The following is a 23,497-nucleotide window of genomic DNA, read 5'->3' on the forward strand; positions in this document are numbered from 1 at the left end:
CCCTCCGCCCCATTCGGGGGGCGGTCTGTCCCTGGATGCCCGGCTGCGGAAGGATCCCCCAGGACACTCTGGCGACAGCCAATTTCTCATCCCAAAGCCCCACTCCTGACAGCAGAGCCCAAGTCCGGGGCTGGACTTGTCAAAGACACCCACACAGAAGGCCTGGGCCTGATCACGAGATGGGTCCGAGAACCATCACGTGGAAGAGAACGCCAAAAAGTGGGTGCTCCCTTCAAGCCTGTATCTCGGAACAACAAGCCTTCTCCCTTCCACGCGTTGGCACATGCTGTCCCCCTATTCAGACTGCCCTTCCATCTCTTATCCCTCTGGAGAACTCCTATGCATCCTTCAGGACCCAGTTCAAATGTTCCTTCCTCTGACGCCTTTCCTGACCAAATGCTGTTCCCAAATCACATCCTTGGGCTTCCGGCCTAATTTCTTCTTACCACTTCTTTATCGGCCTCAATGCTTTTCTTCTTGCTCCTTCAAATGTGATTTCTTTCTAAAACACAGAATATGTGTCTCCGCCCTGGGGAAACTGCGGCCGGGTCCCTACTACCTAAAACAGAGTCTCTCAATCTTAAACCAGCACCAGAGTCACCCAGAAATCTTAAAACACAGATAGCTGGGTCTACCCCAGGGTTTCTGATTTAGCAGGTCTGGGTGGGAGCCTGACCATCTGCATTTTTAACAAGGTCCCAGGTGCCGCTGTCGGTCCGAGGACTGTACTTTGAGAACCACCGATCTAAAAGATCAAGTGCAAGCTCTTCACTTTGGCCTTCGAGGTCCTGCACGACACGGCCCCAACTACTTCCTGTCCTCACCTTTCACGACGCGCTGCCCAAATCCAAACACGCCACGCCTTTCACACCTCCACACCATGCCCGGCTGCCCTCTGTCCATCTTGATCTGCCCAGTCCTAGTGTTACCTTCCTAGACTTGACAGTGTCTAAAATCCAAGTCCCCAAAATGAGGGGATGGCACCTTTCAAGGTCTACATAGTGACAACGTAGGCAGTAGGGGTGGCTGCAAAAGAAGTGGGTGAGAAAATAACAGCCTTCGGTGACAACTTTGGGACAGAAAATTCCGGTGTATCTATTTAAACAGCCTCAGACACAGCTGCAGTCCAGTTACAAAATGTCCTTTTTCTCTGTCTGGTTTTCGAGCTCTGCTACTCTCTAGCTGTGTGGCCTTGGGCAGGGGGCATTCCTTAGCCTCCTCGTCTCTCACTTTTATCTGTAAGACAAGGATAAAGCAACCACCTCATAGAATGAAGATTAAATGACATGAAGCAAGTAAAACTCACAGCAAAAAGCCTAGCACAAGTAAGCCCTTTACAAACGTTAGCTGTTGGTATTATCTTTGGACCTGGGAAAGTAATGAACTCGGTATCCATCCGTAATCAGTAATGGAAATAGACACACGAAAGATGTTTTTCTTAATAGGTACCTGATCAGCAGTCCCGTAAAGGCTGCAGATGGGTAGCAGGGCAGATAGACAGACAAATGGGCGGGCGGGCGGGCAGACGAGAAAACTCCTTTGTACAACGTCAAAAGTGGGCCTGTGAGGCGGTTTGGTAACACTTAAAAATCTTTAAAATTCTCCTAAATAGGTTCTCAGGCAAGAATGTAAAATTCAAAGATGTCCCTCAGAATTGTTTATAACAGAAAAAAAAAAAAAAAGCAGCAGCTTGAATGCCCCAAAACAGAGATCAGAACAATCAGAAGGTAGACTTCTATACAGCAGTGAAAAATAAAGAGGCAGGTATTTCCCTACTGACATGAGAAGTTGTTAATATATCTTAAATAAAAACCAAAAGGTAAAAGTAATAGGTATGGTATAAATTCGCCTTATTTTTTTTTTAATTGTGGGTACGAGTATGTATATGTATAGAAAAGGTCTAGAAAAACACATTCCAAGAGTTACCATCGGTTATCTCTGGTGTAAAAATTTGGATGGTATTTCCGTTTTTCTCTGAGAATCATATGTTGGCTCTTGAACAATGTCGGGGTTAGGGGAGCCAATGCCTGCAGAGTTGAAAATCTGCATTAAACTTTTGACTCCCCAAAAACTTAACTATACCAGTTGTCCCTCAGTATCGGGGGGCACTGGTTCTGGGACAACCCCCCCCAAATACCAAACTCCACAGACACTCAAGTCCCTGACATAAAATGGCACAGATCGATGCATAGCCAGCCCTCCACATCCACACTCTCAACCACGATCAAAAACAGTACAGGTATCTATTGAAAGAAATCCACATATAAGTGGACCCGCACAGTTCAAACCCCTGTGGTCCAAGGTTCATAATTGTTTTCTTAAAAGAAAAAGTGTTTAAAAAAGCAGTTCCATGAATCAGGACAGAGGAAACAGGCAGCAGCTTCATGGGCCTCAGCCGTGTGATTGTGACCAAGGGGCCCGCCCTCTCTGTGGCTCTGTCCCCTCCTCTGAAAGGTGACAAGTCTCTCTGCTCTGCTCCCCCCCCCACGCGCTCGAGTGAAAGGGCTTTCTTGATTCTGCAGCCTATAGTCAGGTGGTGGTGGTTTTATCCACTGCGACATCCAGGTTCCCCGCTATGACGCCAGAGAGCAAAGGGCCCTGAGCTCTGGGGGCGGGTGGGGTGGCAAGTTCTTCACCACCACCCCCATCCCCCCACCGCGCCAGACAGTGGCTTCCTTCATTTCTGTGAAATGGGAGGGATAAACCTCAATGGTGGTCTCTAAACTCTCCTGTGGATTTCAAAGACAGCTGGATCGTTTTCTCAAATGGAACAATTTCCCTGTTAAGTGTCAGCAGTTCTATACCTAAAAACCAGTCATTCTGTGCCAAAAAAAAAAAAAAAAGCTAAGCAGGGGTCTATTTCCCATTAAGTAGGAAAATTATAAAGTTTACATGTCAACTCCAAACCCTCCACTGATTTCTTAAAATGTAACTAAAACATAGTAACGTTTTCTCAATACACAATAAACTAACATAATAGAAGGTAAAATGCTCTCCTGCCCCCCAACCCCCAAATCATTATTAACAACCGACAATAACGGTGCTGTGGGCGGCGACATGAGCCCAGCCGCTCCCAGCTCCTGCCACCACCCGGCTCCCTCTGCAAAGCAGCTCCATGTCATTCGACGAGGCTTCCAGATGCATCCAGGATGCACTTGAGAATTCTGCTGCCCATCATTTTGTTACAAATGTTGTACTGAGTTTAGGGGATATAATTACGTTGTTTTACACATAAGAGACAAGTTTGGAGAGACGCGAACCTTCTAGGAAGTGTGGGTTTTAAAAACTGAGAGGCAGCAAAAGAACCTCAGTAGGTGAGACATTCTGTAGCGCAGGTTCATCCCCAAACCAGGGGTACTCCAGAATCCCTCCAGAGTTGAGGGGCGATGCCGAGTTTGGAAGGTGGGGCTTGAAGCTGCACCTGCACTGTGCACATCAAAATATGAGGCTGCAGACGGAGAATGGGGGGGCTGTTAAAGGGCCCCCTTCTTTAGCGGTGCCACTGAAAGGAATCCCATGTGGCAGCCACAGCAGCGGCAGCAACAACGCCACCACTACAACTAAGAGAATGGCCAGCATCCGCCAAGCTCTCACACGTGCCAGGTACTCCTCTAAGCACCCGCCGTGAATTAGCCCATTTAACCCCCGTAACGACTCCGAGCTACGCAGGAGTATTATCCCCACCTTACAGACGGAGAAACGGAGGCACAGAGATGTTAGGAACTTGCCTAGGGTTATCCAACTTGCAAGCGGCAGAGCGGGGATTCGCGGCCAGGCAGGAGAGCTTCAGAGTTCCTTCCTGCTCCAAACCACTGTCTCGCCCATCCCGAAAGTGGGGAGGTTCTGCAGAAAGGGGAGGGCAGGGGACCCAGAGTCTCCCTACTTCACCTTCTCCTTCCCCTAGACCCTGCCCTCCGAGAAGATGCTAAGAAAAAGCTGAGGACCTCAGGACCAGGCCACAAAGGCCGCCAGGGACAGGCAGGTGGCATCCTTACCCACAGCTTCCCATCGTGGTAGTAGGCTCCCAGGAGCTTCACAATGTAGGGGTGGTCACAGGTGGCCAGGATCTCGATCTCCACGATGTAGTCCTCCAGCTCCTCCTCACTCTTGGTCTCAATCACTTTGGCGGCAGCCAAGGCACCCGTCTCCTTGTTCTTGGCCTGCAGAGCAGAGACACAGGAGGTCAACGAGGCGTGCTCGGCGGGAACCTGACCGCCGGAAGCCGGCTGAGGGGCCGAGGAGCGTGGAAACAGAGGCCGGATGTCCAGCTGGGAACTGCGAGGCTGGAGCAGGAGATACGCTGTTCTTGACAATGGCCAGTGCTGCTCATGATGTCAGCACAGGGGAGCATGCGTGGGAGGCGACATCTTATGTTCTGTGTTTAATTAACATGTATACTGTTAGAAGTACGACATACCCATACAATGAGATAAATAAAAATAATAGAACAGCATAGCTCTATAAATACCAACATGAAAGGCTGGGGAGCCGTTCAGTACAAAATCTAAGTCACTAAACAACAAAAGTAATACAATATTTTGACACACACACACAAAAGGAAAAATGACGCTTTCATAAATGCTCACATGTATGTAAATGCGTGAAAAACTCTGACAAAATACTGCCTGACAGCGGTCTGGGGAGCAGCCTGACACGGGGGTAGATTCAAAGGGCACTTGCATTTCCTCTGTATTGTTTAAAAGATGTCAATGGGAAGGTTTCATGCATTTATTTGTATCATTTCATGTACAAGTAAAATGGAAAAGGTTCGTAATACAGAAGCGCCTACCAGTTATGCTGAAGGGCTTCCCAGGTGCATTTCGCGGGGGCGTTTTTTTTTTTTAACGACCGTTTATTACTTGATGAAAAATGAGAGAATTTCATACCTACAAGGAAGCCTATAAATTACATAAATAAAAAGATAAGTGCTGGTGATGATGTGGAGAAACTGGAACCTTTATGCATTACTGGTAGGAATGTAAAAGGGTATAAAGCCACTGTGGAAAACTGTGGCAGTTTCTCAAAAGGTGACACATAGAACTCCCAGGTGGCCCCGCAGTTCCACTCGTGGGTATGTAAGCAAAAGAGCTGAAAACAGGGATTCAAGCAGATATCTGTACCCCAGTGCTCACAGCAGCATTACTCACAAAAGCCAAAAGGTGGAAGCAACCCAAGTGTCCGTCGGCTGATGAATGATACACAAAAAGTGGTATATACATTCAAGGGAATATTAGTCAGCCTTGAAAAAGGAAGGGCATTCTGACACGTGCTGCGACCTGGATGAAACTTCAGGACGTTACGCTGAGTGAAATAAGCCAGTCACGAGAGGGACAAATACTGTATGATTCCACTTACATGAGGTCCCTAGAACAGTCCAATTCATAGAGACAGGAAGTAGAATGGAGCTTACCAGGGGCTGGGGGAGAGGGGTGGGTGGTGAGTGTTTAATGGGGACAGAGTTTCTGTTTGGGATGAGGGGAAAGTTCTGGAGATGGATAATGCACATTATCCATCTGGAAGTGGGTAATGCACAGCATTGTGAATGTACTCAATGCCCGTGAACTGCACACACTAAGCCATGGCGAAAAGGGTCAACTTTATGTTATGTCTATTGGACAACAATTTAAAAAGTGAGGGCGGGAGAGAAACCACCGCCTGAGTGGTGCAAGCAACTCCACCACGATGAGCTGGCGTCCGGGAAGAAGGAGCAGGACCCCGGTCCCCTCAGGCGGCCCCGTGAGCATCCGCCCACTGTGCTGCTTGGGGCCAGCTCTTCCCTATAACGCCGAGCACATGGAGACTCTGATGGCGACCTGCGGTCTGAGCGGCCGCGCTGGCCTCCGCCGAGGGGCCTCCCGGGGACCGTCCTTACAGGACGGCTCTGCAACCTGATCCACTGGACACGCCCATGGCCTTCGCGCCTGCACCCCTCGCCCCGTGGAGGAGGAAGATGGGCATTCACGGCAGCGCATGTGATCGCCACGGTAACCTGCACCTCGGTGTCCCTGCTCTACAGATCGGCAAGCCCGGGCTTAGAGAGGTGACGTGACTGGAACTGGGGTGGGTGGCACCAGAATCTAAATCTGGGTCCTCTAACTCTGAGTGCACTTTCTACGACTGTACCAGGCCTGCCTGTCATCTCCGGAACTCAGAAGTCCCCAGGGCCAGACGCCAACAGACACCGACGAGTGCTCCCAGGCCAGCCCTGCACTGGGCAGGCACCCACAACTGGGAGACAGAGAAACTCTCCCCTGGCCTCAAGGAGCTCAAGGTCCAGCTGGAGACACCCACTCTCCAGTGCCAGTGGGGAGACGGCTGCCCATGAGGGCGGAGTGGGAAGTGGGAGGTGGCGGGGTGCTGACTCTCGCCAGGGAGCCTTCTGGAAGGGGCAGACGCCAGCAGGCGATTTTTATACTCTCGTGTAAATTTATTCTCAGTCAAGGTAAATGTTTGTTTAATGGAACCTGCAAAATCCCCAGGGTCCCGGCCCGCTCTACAAGGGACACTGGCCTACACTTCAAACATGTGCTGACTCATTCATCTCAACCACCTTATCGTAGAGCTGCTCTTATTGTCTCCTGAGCAGATGAGGACACCGAGGCAGAGCCCCCAGAGGCTTTGGTGACAAAGCCGGATGTGGAATCCTGCTCCTGGAGGCCTAAGAAACCGTCCACATCCGGCCCAGGGGCCCAGTTCAGGGAAGGGAATTTCAGGTGGGTCAGTCCTTGTCCGACAATTCCGCCCGCCCACACGGCCCTCCCTGGCGGGGCGGGGGGGGCCTCTCTCCTAAACTCAGATTAAGCAGCCAGGTGCTCACACGTACACTCTCTCTCTCTCTCTCCCTCTCTCAACTGATCACGGACCTTCTGTTTCCTTCTGACTTTCTCTGTCACACCAGCGAACCATCAAAACACCTGTTCACGCCACACGACATGCACCACCTCACGGCTGCGGGGCTTGGCGGGGGCCTTGACCCTACCCTTCCAGCCCCCAGCCAGAGCAGCAAGGGGCTGGGCCGAGCGGGGCGAAGGCCACCCCTCCATCGTTCACCTTTCGCTCCTGAGAGCTGGCGGAGGAGGCTGCGTGTCACTTTTCCCCTGGGTTTCCTTGGAAGGGATGTTTTCTCCTGGAGGTGGGAAGGCCTAGGCGGGGACTGTTTTCCAGGCGTGTACAAAATCTGCTTGCCCGCCACCCTGAAGGGCAGCATTGACCACAGGGCTGGGCCTCCAGCAAGGCTCCTGTCACCCACACCGAGAATCACCCGTTGCCCAGCACCTGGCTCGGATTTCAGTGGCCAGTGCCCGCCAGGAAGAGGTCAGCAGCCATCATGGCGTACAAAGTGACTTGGCCAAACTTAAATTCTTTAAAAGCCTGGTAGAGGCAGCAATCCATCACCTTGTGGTCCCAGAGGACATAATAATGGCTGACGATGAAAGCAGCTAACGCTGCGTGAGGTTTCTCTCTGCACCGAAGCAGGCCTTAAACAGAATTTATCACTTCACCTTCCATCTACCCCTTGGAGGAAAATATCAGCATTCCCAATTGACAGATGAGGAAACTGAGGTTCAGAGAGGCACAGTGATTTGCTTCAGGACACACAGCAAGGGAGAGAGTGAGGGCTGGATCAAAACGCAAGCCTGCCTGAGGCTTCTTGGCGGCTGCCCAGTGTTCCCTGGTCCATCTTTCTCCGCTGAAGATAAATGGCAACCACAGCCAACAGCACGCGTGGCAGACGCAGAGTACCGTAACTGCCAGAATTTAACCTGCCCACACGCCACGGATGCAGGTGTTAGCCATCATGCCTATTTCTCAGGTGAGCAGAATGAGGCTGAGAGAGGTGTCGGGACTCACCTAGGATTGTGACCTGTGGTCATCTCCTGACTCCCAGTCCAGTGCACTTTTCACTACACTAGGTTCAGGAATCAGCTGACTCCCTATTCATTCACTCGCTCATCATTTACTGAATCCATATTAGAACAAAGCACTTTTCTAATGAACAAGACGGCTGCTGACTAGAGGGGGCATTTGTCGGTCAGGGTCATCGCCCTCCCATAACAATTCATCCTTCCCTGGTCTTTCTGCAGAACCCACCCACCCTCATTCACAGGCCCTAAGATTCGGTGGAGTGGATTCCACCCCCATTTCTGGAAGTGGGTGAGTCATGCTGGCCAATCAGAACACAGGGACCGGCTCAGGGCTAGGGCCGTGATCGAGTCGGCCAGGGAAAGGCAACCTCAAAACAACTGCTGAGCCCCCTGCGATAGCTCCAAACCCTGCTGTACCTCGAGCCTCCAGTGCTGCCTGAGGCCGGCCTGGGACCCCTGGGCCATCCCGCCCCCAGCGGAACCTGAAAATGAAGCTAGCTGAGCCTAGAGAGGGCGCAAGAGGGCACCGACTGACCCCTTCCATTAATTTTTACACCAGGGAGGTCCTGTTATTAAGAGGTTCATTTTTATGTAAGAAAACTAAAGCTCAGAGAGGTCAAGTCACTCGCACAAGGTCACAGAGCAGGAATATAACAGGGCTGGGGGTTGAATTGGGGACTGTGTGGCATCGAAGTCCACGTTCCTGACCATTTTGCCAGAAGTGCCTGTAAATTCTGCAAAGGTCATCTCTGGGCCTCGGTTTCCCTCTCTGCACAGTAGGAGGGTGGGGAGATGTTGCCCACGATCTCAGTGGTTCCATGTGAAGGCACCCTGGGGAATGGCCGGGCCTTGGAAAGCTAAGGGTGGTCCAAGTGGACAGGGCACCTCGTGGGAGGTGACAGGCAAGGAGTCGCATAAAGAACAAGTGGCTGCCTGTGGCCTCTGACGTCCGTCTCTCCCACCGGCTGAGGCAGGGCTGGGGTCCAGCGAAGGGTGGGGGAGCTGCGATCCTGCCCTCCACTGCTGGTGGGCAGTGACTAACGCCTCAGCCCACACCCTTGAGAGCAGACACACAGTGGCCACTGTGTTTTCTGGCCCAGGCACCTCTGTGGGAACAATCCTCCCCCTTGTGTGGCGTGAGACCCAGCCTGGAGGAGGTAGGGACAGCCCTGCCTGCCAGGAGCCCTGCCCCACCCAAGGGGCCCAGCCAGCCCCATCAGAGGCCGGGGGCTTCCTGAAAGTCAACCGCACAGTGGCAGCCAACTGGGGACAGCACCCAGGCTCTCCCCTTCCCTCTTGGCTGAAGGCTGGTCAGTGTCCCCAGCCTCCTCCTCCAGTGAAAGAGTTGTTAGCACAGAACTTAGGGACCAGCAAGAACACTAGCCTCCACTCGTGAACCCCCAACTCCCCAACCCCCATCCTGCAGATGAGAAAACGGTCCACAAGGGTGAACATCGTGATGAGGGCGCAATCTGTGACAGCCCCCTTATCTGCAGCACGGAAGAACACAGCCTGCCTCCAGCAGAGCACTGAGAACTAAAAGGGCAGAAGGGCCCGCAGGGGACAGTTCCCGCAGCAGCAGGGGACAGTTCCTGGCAGCACTTCAGGTCTGCGAGCCAGTGGAGCTGCTGGAGGGCCGGGCAGGGCAGATGCTGAGGATACCTGGGACCAGCTGTTCCTGAAGCCCAGATCTGCCCGTAGACTGTTCGCTTACATGAGCCAATTAACTCCCTTCTGGATTTGTGCCACTGGCCACCAAAAAAAAAAAACAACGTAGCTCCCCATCTCCGGGGGTGTTCCTGCAAAGAGCAAACATCTGTGGAAGTCCTTCTCCACGCGACGCATGCGTAAGGAGGCTCACCTTCGCCTCCAAGCACACCAGGACCTTCAAAGTGCCCTTCACGGAGGCCTCTCTGAGGGGCTGACTGATCATCAGGGGTGGTCACAATGGGGACAGGCAAACAGAAACCACGGGGTTCCTCTGCCAAAAGAACCTGCCTCCAAAAAAGCGGAGAGGATCAGTTTACACTCGTGAAATTAACAAAACAGAAAATAATGACAACCTCCAGGGCTGGGAACTAAACGGGTGGTAACATGGGTCCTCATCGCCGACGGGAGCGTAAACAGATTCCATCTTTTAAAGACAAAAATTAGTAGTAGGTTTGAAGAGCTGTACAAATACCCTTTAAGGCTATTATCCCTCATTCCTGAGAATTTAAGGCCAGGAAATAATTCCAAAAAAAGAAAACGAAAGAAATGTACCGAGATGATGTTCCCACTGGTCCACAATAATGGCAAAAAAAAAAAAAAGGGGGAAATAACGTTCAAGTCCAACTGCATGATGATGAGGGAATTAACTCGGTGGGACGGTCAGCAACGCTGTCAAGTGACAAATAGGAAGATAATAGAGTAATGAGAAAAAAATAATTAAGCCATAATAAGGCAACGAGGCAGGATAATAAAATTACATCTAAGTTATAACTTTGGGAAAACTGTGTGCCTTTGCATAGAAACGAGCTGAAAACAGCATATGCGATGCAAGTGGTTTATGGAAGTTAATTTCACCCAGTGACATCTGGCAATTATCCACAGGGGTCCCAGTGAGGACAGGACAGACCCTGCAGGGTTGGTGCCCAGAAAGTGACACTTCATCGTGACCTTGTCTGTGTCCTCCCAAGAATCCACTTGTGCTATGCTCTCCAATAGGGCAGCTGCCAGCCGCACTGTGGCTACTTAAATTACCAGGAATTACATGAAATTAAATTTTTCGTTTCCCGGTTGCACTAGCCACATTTCAGGTGCTTAATAACCAAGTGTGGTTCGTGGCCAGCACATTTAATAGAGCAGATGCAGAACACGCTATCCCTACAGAAAGTTCTAGGAGGCAGCTCTGCACACGAGGCTGCACCCGGCAGAGAATGCACTCTCCCTCGCAGAGGTAAGGGGGCATCTAAAACCCGCTCCCACGTCCCAGACCCAGCCTCAGAAACAGGTATTTCTTTTTCTAGGAAGAAAGAAAGGGCTGAGTGCAGGGCGTGGGCAGAAGAGGCTGGGGTGGGATCACTGGCCAGGGAGGTCTCCTAGCAACCGGGCCAGGCAGGGGCGTGAGGGACGGCTTGCAGCTGACCTGTCAGATGAGTGGCCGGGGCGTGTGGGTCAGAGCCAAAGAATAGAGCAGTCAAGGCTAAAGGCTTCTATTTTCCCCGTCCCCCTGATTCTGGGCGGCTATGCCAGACATGTGTCAAGTGAGGTTCAGGCCACAGGAACCAGGGAGGAGCTTGATCTGTGTCCCGTAACATGCGGCTGTGGTGTCCCTACATGGTGTGACTGTCGCCAGCTGAGGGAAAGGCTTGGACTCTACTGAGGAAATGTGGCCCCAGAGAACCAGGATCACAGCAGCGCCGGCGACGTGCAGGGGATGGGCCCAACATAAATCCAAGCAGGGTGGTCTGAGGACACAGGGCCTGGCCGGCTGATGTGGCCTTGGGTTCGGACGCCACAGCGCCCTGGCTGGCAGGCCCGAGTCAGTCACAGAGCGGAGCTGTGCATGCACCACGGCCCGGCCCTCCAGAGGCCCGAGTCCTTGTGGGCCACAGATCAAAAAGGCCTGTGGTCTCCTGAGGCAGGAGAAGGAGCACCCGCCTGCCTCCAGCACAGGTCCGTGAGGTATGCCAAGGGACTGCCACCCCTTCCTGAAGAGAAAATGAAGGCCCAGGTAGAGGAGGCGACATGTCCCGTCACAGAGCTAGGAAATGGCAATCAGGACTGACACTCAGGGCTGGCTCGCCGCCCAGCGCCCTTCCCCCTTAGTAGCTAGCCCACGAGAATCGGCATCTCCAGGGGCCTCCCGCCACCACGTGCTGTGTGTGTGGTCCCCCTCCCCCACCTCTTCCTGCGTTGCCTTCAACCAGAAACACTCCCAGGTCCAACCTCCAGCGGCTCCCTGCTGCTCCGCGATAAAGCCCAACCTCCCTGGCCGGCATGCGCGGTCCTGGATTTCTGCCCCATCCTTTCCAGGACCCCACTACCCGCCTGCGTCCATCCCCCTCGACGTCCATCCCCCCCTAAGTCCATCCCCGGTGACGTCCATGCCCATGACGTCCATCCCCTCGGCGTCCATCCTCCCCTAAGTCCATCCCCGACATCCATCACTCCTCCCCTAAGTCCATCCCCTCGAGTACATCCCCCTCCCACAATCCATCCTCCTTAAGTCCATCCCCCGGCGTCCATACCCCGTGACGTCCATCCCCCCCGTGTCCATCCTCTGCTACAGCACGTGTCCTCCTGCTTCCTACTTCCACGCCTTTATGTTCTTTCCTCTATTTGAGGTGCCTTCCGCATAACCTGTGTATTAGCCCTCCGACAAAGTCTAACTCGGCCAGAGCCCGCCCCATGATATGCTCCCAGAACCCCTTCCCACCCCTCTACTAGAATGCCTTATTAGGGCTTCACACCTTATTGTCGCAGACCGCCTGGTGCCACAGCCATTTGTGCTCTGAAAGGCTAAGCCCATGTCTGATTCACTTTAGTCTACCCCACAGCCAGGCACAGAATAGCCAGTGGATACATGGGAGCATCAGGGTGTAGGTAAATGGAAAGATGGGAGAATGTGTGGGCAGATGGGTGAGTGGATGGACAAATAGGAGGGTGGGTGGGTGGATGAATGGAAGGATGGGAGGATATACAGAAGGATGGATGTGTGGGAGGATGGTTGATAGATGGCTAGATGGGTGGCGGGTAGATGGATGAACAGGAGGGTGATCAGTGACGGGATGAACGGGAATGACGAATGACGATGGACGGACCGACACATGGAAAATGACGGACGTGGAGTCATTGACGGCAGATAGACGGTCAGATGGAAGCAGACGGACGAACGGGATGATGAAAGCGCGGCGGATGTTCGAAATGACGAATGACGACCGATTTGGACGACCTGATGATTGACGACGGACGGATGGATGGACGGGAGCCGACGATTGAAATGACGATGGACGGACGGATGGAAGGACGAAGGACGACGGTGATGGATGACGGATAGATGGACGGATGGACGATGGATGGATGATTTTGATGGACTTACGACGGTAGAGGATGGATGGATGGACGGACATATGGAAGGATGGGTGTGTGGGAGGATGGTAGGCAGACGGGTGGGTGGATGGATGGATGCATTGGTGTTTATACCGCCTAGCAGGGAGAAATGAGGTCATCCACATAAGAAAAAGGAAAGTGATGAGAAGTCCATTTTCTCAACACATTGAGATTCCTGAACCTCTAGCGGTTCCCCAGTTTGGGAAGAGGGGTTCTCTTTACTTGGGAGGAGCCAACGACTGTGACGGGGCCAGGACACACACAGTTAACGAGCCCTACCGAGTAGAAAGAAACCACTTCCCAGTCAATAACTGCCGGGGCCAAGTTTCAACTCAGCAACAAACAAGACGGCTTGGTTTCAGAACGAGTGACACTTAAGGATGACAAAGATTATGAAGCACGAAAGCAGAGGAGTGACACAGCTTCCAACGACAGGCATTCGATACTCTCTCCCTCGGGAAGGAGAAGCCTGGGGAGCCGGGCTGGCACGGCAGGGGAACGCCGAGCCTCGAAATCCTTCCGCACCAGCAAATAAAAAACCGAAACCCAAACAGGATTGGCCCCAAAGATACCGCGCCAAGGCCTTGGCCGAAAACCTGGGCAACCTGTCCAACTCGGCCAGGAACATGGGAGCCTACAGATCTCAGCTCTTCCAAAGTGAGAGGGAATCCAAGCCTGCACATCGCTGGTAAAGGAGGTGAGAAAGGTGACGTGGGCTCCGCCTCCTGGGGGCCCTGGCACCCAGGTTTCCCAGGCTGCCTCTCACCTGTGGAGGACAGGTGCTGAGTCACAGCAGGAGGGGGGCCTGGAGTCAAAAGCAGGGACGGGGAGAGAAGAAGGAAGCCCCCCACCCAGGGCCTCCTCTGGTCCCCGCACCACCCAGCACCTCAGGCTCTCCGTCCGTGACCTTCACCGCGATCTCGAGGAACGCGTGCTCAGCAGGCCCGCTCCCCAGGCAGTCCCGAACCTCAGGGATTCAGGTTTTGTCCCGTTTTTTCATTATTCTATAAAGCAATATATAAACTCATTAAAGAGAATCCTCAAAATCTAACGGCACAAAGAAGAAAAGCCGCTCCGGGGCCTTCTGCATCTCCCGGTATTCCTCCTGCGGGTGCACCCGGATCGTTCTGGCAATCCACCCTAACGCTTCCCAGCTGTGAGACGCCAGGAGACGGAGTGAGCTCTCTGTCCCTCTCTCTCCTCCTCTGTAAAGATGTCAGCAGTCCTGGCGGGCTGTCGCAAGCATCCGATGAGTTAATATATGAAAGACGCTTAGAACAGGGCTGGGCCGTAGCGAGTGTCCCACAGATGTTTGCTCAGTATTCACTCTCTCCAAGAAAACATTTTTCCTATGCTTTATACAATGGGATTAAACTGTACACACTGGCTTGTCATTTTCCCTGTTACCTGGCAGTATGTCATGACCAGCCCTTCGGATAACAAGACACTTCCACGGCATCGTCTGCAGCAATGGCAGACTATTTCCCTGACAAGTCTCCACTGCCAAGTTCTTGACGCTGGTCACACAGTGCTGAATCCAAAAGCCTGGGACTTGACTGACCTGTGGCCAGACGGCTCTCCAAATGGCTGGCCCACTTGATACCCTCACTGGTCACACAGGCGGGTACCCCCACCCCGCCCCATGCCCTAACACTGAATACAACTTAGATGAGAAGCTGAGCTCAGCCAGTTCTGCCCCATCCTGTCTGTGCTTGGGCACTGGCCGCATAAGATCACAGTGTAAAGACACCTATGTCCCGCTCGTTGACAGGTATTGTGACAGGTATCACTTGCCCAAGGCTGCACAGCAAAGACAATGGCCGAGCTAGGACTCGTGGGGTAAAAAGCATCTCCAAGTCGGGAACCTCTGAGGCGGGATTCTGGTGAGAGGTGTGGGTGCTTCAGGGGTCTCGTGAGGTGCACCTTGCTGGCCGCAGCAGACGGGCTTGCAGACAGATCAGAGGTGGGCACTGGCCCAGGTCCCTCACTAACAGAGAAGCACACCAGTCACCCCTCCTCGGCCCCAGCGATGGGTTTTCTGTTGCCTCAAAGTAAGGGTGGGATGGTGAGGCAGCTTGAGAAAGAGCTCAGGCCTCCCCAACCTGGCACCGGAGCTCAGAGGGGCAAACCAAAGGCAGAGAGAATCCCGGGGCTAGCAGAGAGGCCTGACAGCTCCGACCGGGTCACTGCCGCAGTGTGACAAAGCCAGCTTTGACAGTGGTCACTGCCTCGGAGGGCCGAGAGCAGGGCCTGGGCTGGCAGACAAGGCAAGCTTTCCAGGAAGGAGGGTGGAGGGAAGAAGGCATCCCTCCAGGGTGTGAACGCTGCTCTTCCGGCCACCCCAGAGTGGCCTCGGCCACCCGGGACTGACTGGCCAAGGGGCAGGCATGGAGTAGAGACGGCCCCCCACCTCCAGCAATGAACTGCCCCCCACCTCCAGCAATGAAGGCTGGGCTGGGGCCTGCATCTTCACTGACTCCTGGTTTTCCTTGTAACTTATCCTCACAACACAGGGAGAAAGCGATAAGCTTCAGGCTGAACCCTGAGGCCCCCTCGCCCCACAGACCAGTGTCCTTCCAGGAGCAGCCACCTGGGAATCTGCCTCTGTCACGCCTCAGGAGGCCAGACAATCTAGTCACCCCACAGAATCATCATCATCGCAACGATGACAACAGTCACATTCACTTCTCCTTCCTCTGTGCTGGGCACCACGTCAAGGGCTGGCCTCATGTCTCGATCCTCACAAATTCTCTGAGGGAGACACTAGTTTGATCCTCGTTTCACGGCGAGGGCTACTGAGGCTCAGAGAGGTGAGGCGACTTTCCCGCGGTCACACAGCAAAGAGGCGGTGACGTGGAGAGAAAGCCAGGAACTCATTCCGGGGCCGGCACCCGGGGCAGATGCTGGGTGTAGCATTTACTCACTCATCATTCATTCATTCCTTCAGCAGAAATTAACCGAGCATGTCACATCTACAATGGATGGATAACTCCCTGTCCTCAGGGACTTCACCTCCTCCAGGACAGAAAATAAACAAGGACACACACCAGAGAATCCGTTTGTGACAGGAGCTCTGAAGGACAGTAGCAGGGAGCTGGCCCCCTGGTCAGGGCAGGCCTGTCCAAGGAGGGAACATCTGAGGTGACACCCAGAGCATGAGAAGGAGCCCCAGCTGGGTAGTCACAGGAACTGAGTGGCAGGTAGAAGCCATGGAAAGTGCAAAGGTCCCGAGGCAGAAAACGGCTGGGCATCCTGGGCTCCCATCCTCCTCCCCCACTGCACGGAGGCCGGTTAGAGTTAACTCTTTAGTCGCCAGCACAGGGGTTAGGCCCCCAAGGCTCAGGGTCTGAATTCTGGCTCTCGCATGACCTGTTAGCAAGGAAAAAAATAAGCGAGCTCTGGGGGAAGGAAGAAAAAACACTGCAGCAAAGGGAAAAGCAAAGAGAAAGGAGAAGAGAAAGAACTCAGAGAGGAAGCGGGGGGCGGGGGCGGGGGGAGGAGGCTCCTCGGGGTGAGTTCCTCCCCGCCCTGCTGGCAGCACCCGGGAGGCGCCTTCGCCACTGTGGCACCAGCAGCCCCACACCCACCAGGGCCCCAGGATCACCCAGCTTCCCCACCCCGACGCCCGCCCCCTTCCCCTGCCACTTCCTCTGCTAGCCCGGCCTGCCCCCGTCACCGCTTCCTCTGCACAAGAGGCCACCATCGTCATCGGGGGCTCAGCCCCAGCTGAGGCTGTGACAGGCCTGGGGAGAAAGGTCACATCCCTAGGCAGGGCAACGGCAAGGCCGCAGGGGGACGACACCACGCTGAAGTGGCCCTGGACACACTCCTCCCAGCGAGCTGCTTCGTCTTCTCCTCTGTTCTGTCCAGTAGGAAGCACAGGCTCCTGGCTAGAGAGATCTGGGTTCAAGTCCCAGCCTTGCCACAGAACAGCTGTGTGGCCCTTAAGCAGGTCACTGTACATCTCTGGGCCTCTGCTTCATCAGGTGTGACGTGAGAATGTTCGGCCACCTTTTATGGGGCTAGAAGTTAACTGATGAACAGACAGGGCTGGAGCACAAGCCAAACGCCTACTCATTTATCTCATGTACCTTGGAACCCACAGTGCCTGGCACACAGTAGGTGCTCAATTAATCATTTTAATGGCTAACCTTTTTTTGAGCTTTTCCAGTATCCTGGACCAAGTGGTTTGCCTGGGTTATTTCATCCTCCAACAATCCTATGAGGTAGGACCATTCCTATTGCCGCTAAAGAAACAGGCACAGGTGAGCCATTTTGTCTGCACAACCTGCAAGAGGGAGAGCCGGGCTCTAACTCTGAGGCCCCAACCACGTTCCTGTACCATCGCTGATCCCTGGCAAACATGAGTGTCCCCCCATCTCATCCTCTCTGCTCTATCCTCCTACCATGCCTAGCTCTCTAGAATTTTCCATGCCTCCCATCCATATACGACATCTCATTCTCAGGTTGATTGCCTTCCATCAGCTGCTTCCTCTCTCTGGGCCGTGACTTGGACCCAACCGCAGCTCTGGTCTTCTGTCCCACCCCAGCCTGCTCCAGCCACCAAGACGTGGTCACTTTGCCCCAGCTTTCACTCATCAGTGGCCACCCTGGCCTTGGGCAGCCAATTATCTGGGCACACCCTCCTCTGGTGACCACCAAAGAGAGCTCCTCTCTAACACGACACAAGCCTGACCTGGTCAGGCCTGGGGACTTGGGGCAGGCAAGACTTTAGGTGAGCTCAAAACTCTCACGTCCAAATTCCTCGGCTTCACGTTCAAGGCTCTCTTGACTTGGCCCTCAAATACTATTCTAGATCTGGTCCTGTCTGGCCAGCCCCAAGGCCAAGCCCAGCTTCCAAAGCCATGGACCACTGGGCTTGAGGAGGCAACTGAAATGTGAAGAGTGGGCCAGGGGGAGGGCTCAAGGTGGTGGTGGACAGTAGAGGCCAGATCTGCACCACCCGATGCAGCAGTCACATGTCACTTTTGAGCCCCTGAAAAATGGCTGGTCCGGGCTGCGATGCGCTGTAAGTGGGAAACACTCCTCAATTTCAAAGACTTAGTATGAGAGAATATTAACTATTTCTTTCATTCTATATCGATTACATGCTGAAATGATAATACTTTGGATATACTGCATTCGCTAAGGCATACTATTAAAATTCATTTCTCCTGTTTCTTTCATTGTTTGAATGAGACGACTGGAAAAATTTTACTGGCATACGTGGCTTGTGTTACGTTTCCTTGGGACGGGGCTGGCCCAGAGGCTGCCTCAGTCCCCGCAGATGTGGCCATAGAGGTATGCGGGCAGGGTGGTACCAGCTTATCTGATCTTCCCAGAGACGACAGAAATCTGGGGTTTTATGTGAAATTCCTTGACGTCAAAATGCTGGCAGTCACTTCAGATTTGGTTCGGCCACATGGGAGGTACACAAACCCGTGCATAGGCCATACTAGGCTCAAGGCCACCAGCCAGCCACCTTGGGCCTCACTGTCCAGCCTCTCTCCTGGCCCTGGCTTCCAGCTTTCCGTCACCATCTCACCTGCCGTGCCAGGTGAGAATCTTCCCTTCTCACCGCTAACCCTGTCCTTGTCCCAACACACGCTCTCATCCCAGCAGACCTTCCTCCTTCCTCCCCCACGTCACACTGAAAGCAGCAGGGGAGGCCACCGGCCCATCCTCAGCACCTTCAGGCCACTGCTGTGCCCTTCGTGTGAGCTGCTCGTCTAAATCTCAAAGCAGCTCTGTGGGATGAGTAGTAGTCTCAGCCCCACTGTACACATGGGGAAACTGAGGCTCAGAAACAAGCCACCTGCTCGACAACACACAGCTGCTATGTGGGGCAGCCGGGACTTGAACCCTGGGCTTTCTGGCTGCAAGGCCCAAGTCTTCTGTCGTGCACCCAGGGCCCTGACACACAGAGGTGAACACGTACTGTTTGCCGAGCTGAATTGAGACACGTTCGTTTCTATGAGGCAGTGATGCTCAACGGGTGGAAATTTGCCCCCAGATATGTGGCGATGTCTAGAGACATGTCTGGCTGTCACCGGCAGGGGGTGGAGGGGTGGTGGTTCTGGCACTGGTGGTACTTCTCGTGGATGGAGGTGAGGATGCTGCTAACATCCAACGATGTACAAGATGTCCTGCACGGCAAAGAATCACCTGCCCCAAACAGCGCCGAGGCGAGAAGGCCTGGTACAGAACACAAGGTACAAACACTAGTCTTTCTGCCTCGGCTCCAGTGAAGCAGCAGTAAATGGCCAGGACCTGCTCCATTTAATGCCAAGAGTATCGATAATAATAAACTATCTTCTTTCCTGCCCACTTCCTGGGTGGGATCAGGTGCTAAATTGTCCAAATTATCACCTCCATTTACAGACAAGAACCCGAGGCTCAGAGGGGGAGCAGGGTCGCTTGCTTGGAGTGGAAACCCAGGGCCTACTGAGCCCCAAATTTCTACCCTTACCATGCTATTCCACTGCCCTTGGCAGCAGCTGGGCCTGGGATGGCAGCCCCTCATCCAGGCACCCTAAGGAGGCCAGGGGGGCCCGGGTAATCGTGGGGGCTGGGGCTCTGGTTTGTTCTTTAACTCACTTCACCCTGGCCTGCTCTGGAGCCAGCCACAAAAAGTCTCAATGTGGCAAGGGCTAAATCAGCTACTGGACAACCCCGGCGGCCCCCTAGGTGGGCCACACACCCAGGAAGCTCAGGCCACCTTGGTTTCAGGACCCAGCCAGGAACCTACTCACAATAGCACAGGCTTCTGTTTAAAAACACTAGGCTGAGCGGAAACAAGGTTACTGCCTGGGGCCAGATCTCTTTCCGGAAAAGGGGGCGGGGTTGGAGAGGGGGAGACTACGACAACGACACGCTGAACGGAAACCCAGGCTTTAAAACCATTAGGCAGGAGAGGGGGTGAAGGGAGAAGGGTCCTGGCCGCGAGGGGTGGAAAGGCCTGACAGCTCACTCCTCACTGAACCTCTGCTTTGTCTGAACCGGACCAGCAGGGCAGGATGTGGCACTTGACGGAAGTGGGTTGACAATGACTCTCTGAGCCAGGGGGAACCTGAGGTCTCCAACGGAGGGCCACCGCTGTGCATTGGGGTACAGTCAGCTTGGCTGCAACGCTTACACTGAAAACGCCAAGCCTGTCCCAGCACCACTAATGTATTGGGGAACAATATCATGAAAATGCTAAATTCGCATTTGCTTACGTGCCGTTTTGTCTTCCAGAAACACGAGGTGAACGCAGAAAACCGCGCCCCGCTGAACTGGGCGGCGAAGGATGCACAGAACGCGCAGGCGCGTAGCTCCAACACCTGTGCGCGGCTCTGAGCCCCACCCAGCCACATCTCGCGCCTCGCTGTCCACCTGGTTTACCCATCCCTCTTTCCACCCCTGCAACCCTCCCCAGAAGCACCCCACAGGTCTTTTTTACAGTACAGTGCCATATTTATTGTCATACTTTTGTATTTTTTATCTGCACGATTTGTGTAAAACTGCGCAACTGTGTTTTTAGGTTGTCTTTTTTTTCAGATGGGCTCCCGATGACGTTTCTGAGTGTCATGCCCTTAGCCCCACTCTTCTAACAAGGCCTCCGGTTTTACTGCGTGATTTTCACAGCTCAGGATCAGTAGGGTCACATGTTTACATGACAGCAGAGTGACAGTATTATGTAAGTGCCCAGCACAGCACCTGGCACATGATAAGCGCTGAATCAATTTTAACTTAATAGTAAAGGGAGAGAAAGAGAAATTACTTAAACATCTAATAAGATCAAGATCAAGGGGGCGCTGAGCCTTCCCAGACCGTCCGTGTGACCTATTTAGAATAATACAGGAAGAGGCCTTAGGAATAAAAGATAGCATTAAAAAAAAATACTGTAGGTGTAGATGATTACGATCCTGCATTAGAAAAATCTTCTTTTCACTATAAAAATCAATAAAGTCTGGAAGGAAATACACCAAAATGTCAACAGCAATTGATGGGACTTAGATTGCTTTAATTAAAAAAACGCTTTTTTGCAAACTCATAAACCTGTTAAAAGCTTGAAGACAACATAAGATCAAAACCAATACAGTTTTCAAGCAGCAGAAAAATCCCCTCAGCCTGCTAAGCCAGCACTTCGTGTTGTCACACTCCTCGTCCGTGTTAGCCACGTGAGTGTAGACCTGTTTCACGTGCTAAGATAACAAGCACACCCGCTGGAGGAGGCTTTTTTCCTACTCAACATGGTATCGAACGCTTCCTCCCCTTTCTTCTTTGTTTTCAGAATAAAGAGTATTTTTAAGGGTAAGAATTTTGAAACAATGTAGCTTATGACCTTTACTTTGTATCTAGTGATGAACTAGAAATGACTACCTTCTGAAATCAATTTGCAATTGCATAAGGATTAGGGAAGAATAAGCTTGACTTTGCTCAGAAATCAATCCTACCTTGTTTTTTTCTCCTGAGGCTTGACTGATGGCTTATCAAGACGAGGAGGAAGGGGGCTTCATATCTTGAAACTGCTAATGTTTAGGCTTTGAGCCTCTGCAAGACTCTCATCAGGAAATCTGCCATCAGAGTCTTCTCCTGACCAGCATCCAACAAATTGGGATTTCTAAGGCTTTGAATGCCAGGAAAGTCCTCAGGAAGGCCTTATCCCCCAGGCTGCCAGGACCTGCTGGTTCTAGAAAAGCGACAGGAGATGGTGCTGGCCATCACCTCCCCAGCTCACAGCCAACTGGTTCCCCAGGTGCCATGTCAAGATGCAAGTTCTGGCACCAGCCATGAAACCTAGATGGAACGTGTGACCTGTACTGCCACGGTGGCCATGCCAGAGAACAATAAAGTGGGAAGGAGTTATGGTCTCTCATTAGAGTCTTTAGTAAAGCGACACCTGCTTCAACTTCAACTATAAGGGGCTGAGTAAGCAGCACTTCTCCAGGGCAGGACGCCTGAGTGACAGGGATCTCTGACCCAGGATGGGTCTTCCTTAGCTGGCAACTAAGGAAAGTGTAACACTGAAGCCCAGAGCCTTGAGTTCTAGTTCCTTCCTCTCCCTGGGCCCCAGTGTCCCCACACGCAACACGAGGTTGGGCTGGATCAGAGGGTCACACACAGACGCCAGGCAGGTAACATAATAAATTATCCAGGTGTATCATCCAGCACACAGCTCTCTCGGTCCAGCTTTCTCTTGTCTTGATTCTGAGAAAAACAACATGGGGCTGGAGATACAGGGGAGGCAGCCAGCTCACAGCTTTGAGAACTGGACTCATCATCAGTAGACGTTTTAGACAAAATAACTTGTGAATCAGATGAGTTCCTTTGTAGGAAGCTTTCAAAGTAGCAGGAGAGGTTCACAAGGCTGTCCTCGGAAGAGGAGGAAATGACAACCGAAACTTACAAGGGGCAACGTCACCAGCACAAAAGCCAAGTCGGGCATTTAGGTTGGAAAGAAAATGAACGAGGACACGAAGCCAGGATACACTGGGGGGAGAGGGACAAGACTGCCATTGAGAGCCACCCCTCAGGGAAAACACATCACGCACAGACAACAGCATGCACCAAAAACACCAGATGAAAGTTCTGGAAAACGTGGAGGACGCGGTGAGTTGACCAAGGGACCAGCTGCCCTCCCGGCGGTGAGAGCACATTGGGAAGTGCAAGCTATGTCCTGGGAGGGCGAGGACACCGGCAGGATGCTTACTTATGGGAAGCCGCGAGGCCGAGGACAGCTTCCTGGTGCCACTAGGAAAATGATGCAGCTCTGAGAAAGGTAAAGATGTGCCTTGGAAAGACGGTGCCTGTGACCCTCCAACACACGCAGAACCCTCAGGCAGAGAAGGGCAGCAAAGCAAGGCGGCCTGAGAGCCACGGGTGGGAGCGACATAGAGGCCCCGAATAGTACAGAGGTCCTGCTACAGAGTTCTGCCCCTCCGACCACAGAACCTTTGCTCCGGTGGGGGTTCCACCCTGGAACAGGAAGTGGCAGCTCAGAGGGGAGGTAGTAAGGTAACAAAACAGACACCACATGGGCCTAGTTGGCCTCAAAATTGCCTCTAGAACAGTGTTTGTCAAACTCTGATGTGCTTATTAGCAATCACCTGGAGATCTTGTTAAAATGCACTATAAATTGGTAGGTCTAGGGTGGGGCCTGAGATTCTGCATTTCTAACAAGCTCCCTGGTGATGCTAATGCTGCCTGCCAGTCCAGGCACCACACATCAGTGGCTAGCCACTAGAGCACCTTTCAAGGCAAAGAGAGCAAGTCCTGAGGGGCATTGGGAGAGGGGAGGAGGGGACCCAAAAAAGCCCTTCCTGGGGTCCAGCCTCCTAAAATCCTGGGGTCAGAGTGCTCTGCAAGCTACAGGAGTCCCAAGGAGGGTGGTGTGGCCTGGAAGGAGGCGCCCTCCTGGCGGATTCTCTCAGTAACGGGTTTCCTGGGAAAAGGAGATCAGAGAAAGGGTGGAGTCCAGCCCGAAGCGTCTGGGTCCCCACACAACTCTGCCTCTCGAAACTGGTTCACAGGAGCAGGAACCAGACCGCAAACGT

General features: G+C 53.0%; 1 protein-coding gene across 1 annotated transcript in view; it reads right to left on the reverse strand.

Moving 5' to 3' along the window:
- STK10 (serine/threonine kinase 10) overlaps window positions 1-23,497 on the reverse strand; it is an 88,349-nt gene that overhangs the window by 63,807 nt on the left and 1,045 nt on the right. Inside the window, exon 2 of the mRNA XM_039877812.1 lies at window positions 3,996-4,160. Coding sequence (XP_039733746.1) covers window positions 3,996-4,160 — 165 coding nt within the window. The remainder of the gene's footprint in view (window positions 1-3,995; window positions 4,161-23,497) is intronic.

The sequence above is a fragment of the Pteropus medius genome, unplaced genomic scaffold (genome assembly GCF_902729225.1).
Source record: "Pteropus medius unplaced genomic scaffold, Ma_sr-lr_union100, whole genome shotgun sequence".
NCBI lineage: Eukaryota > Metazoa > Chordata > Mammalia > Chiroptera > Pteropodidae > Pteropus > Pteropus medius.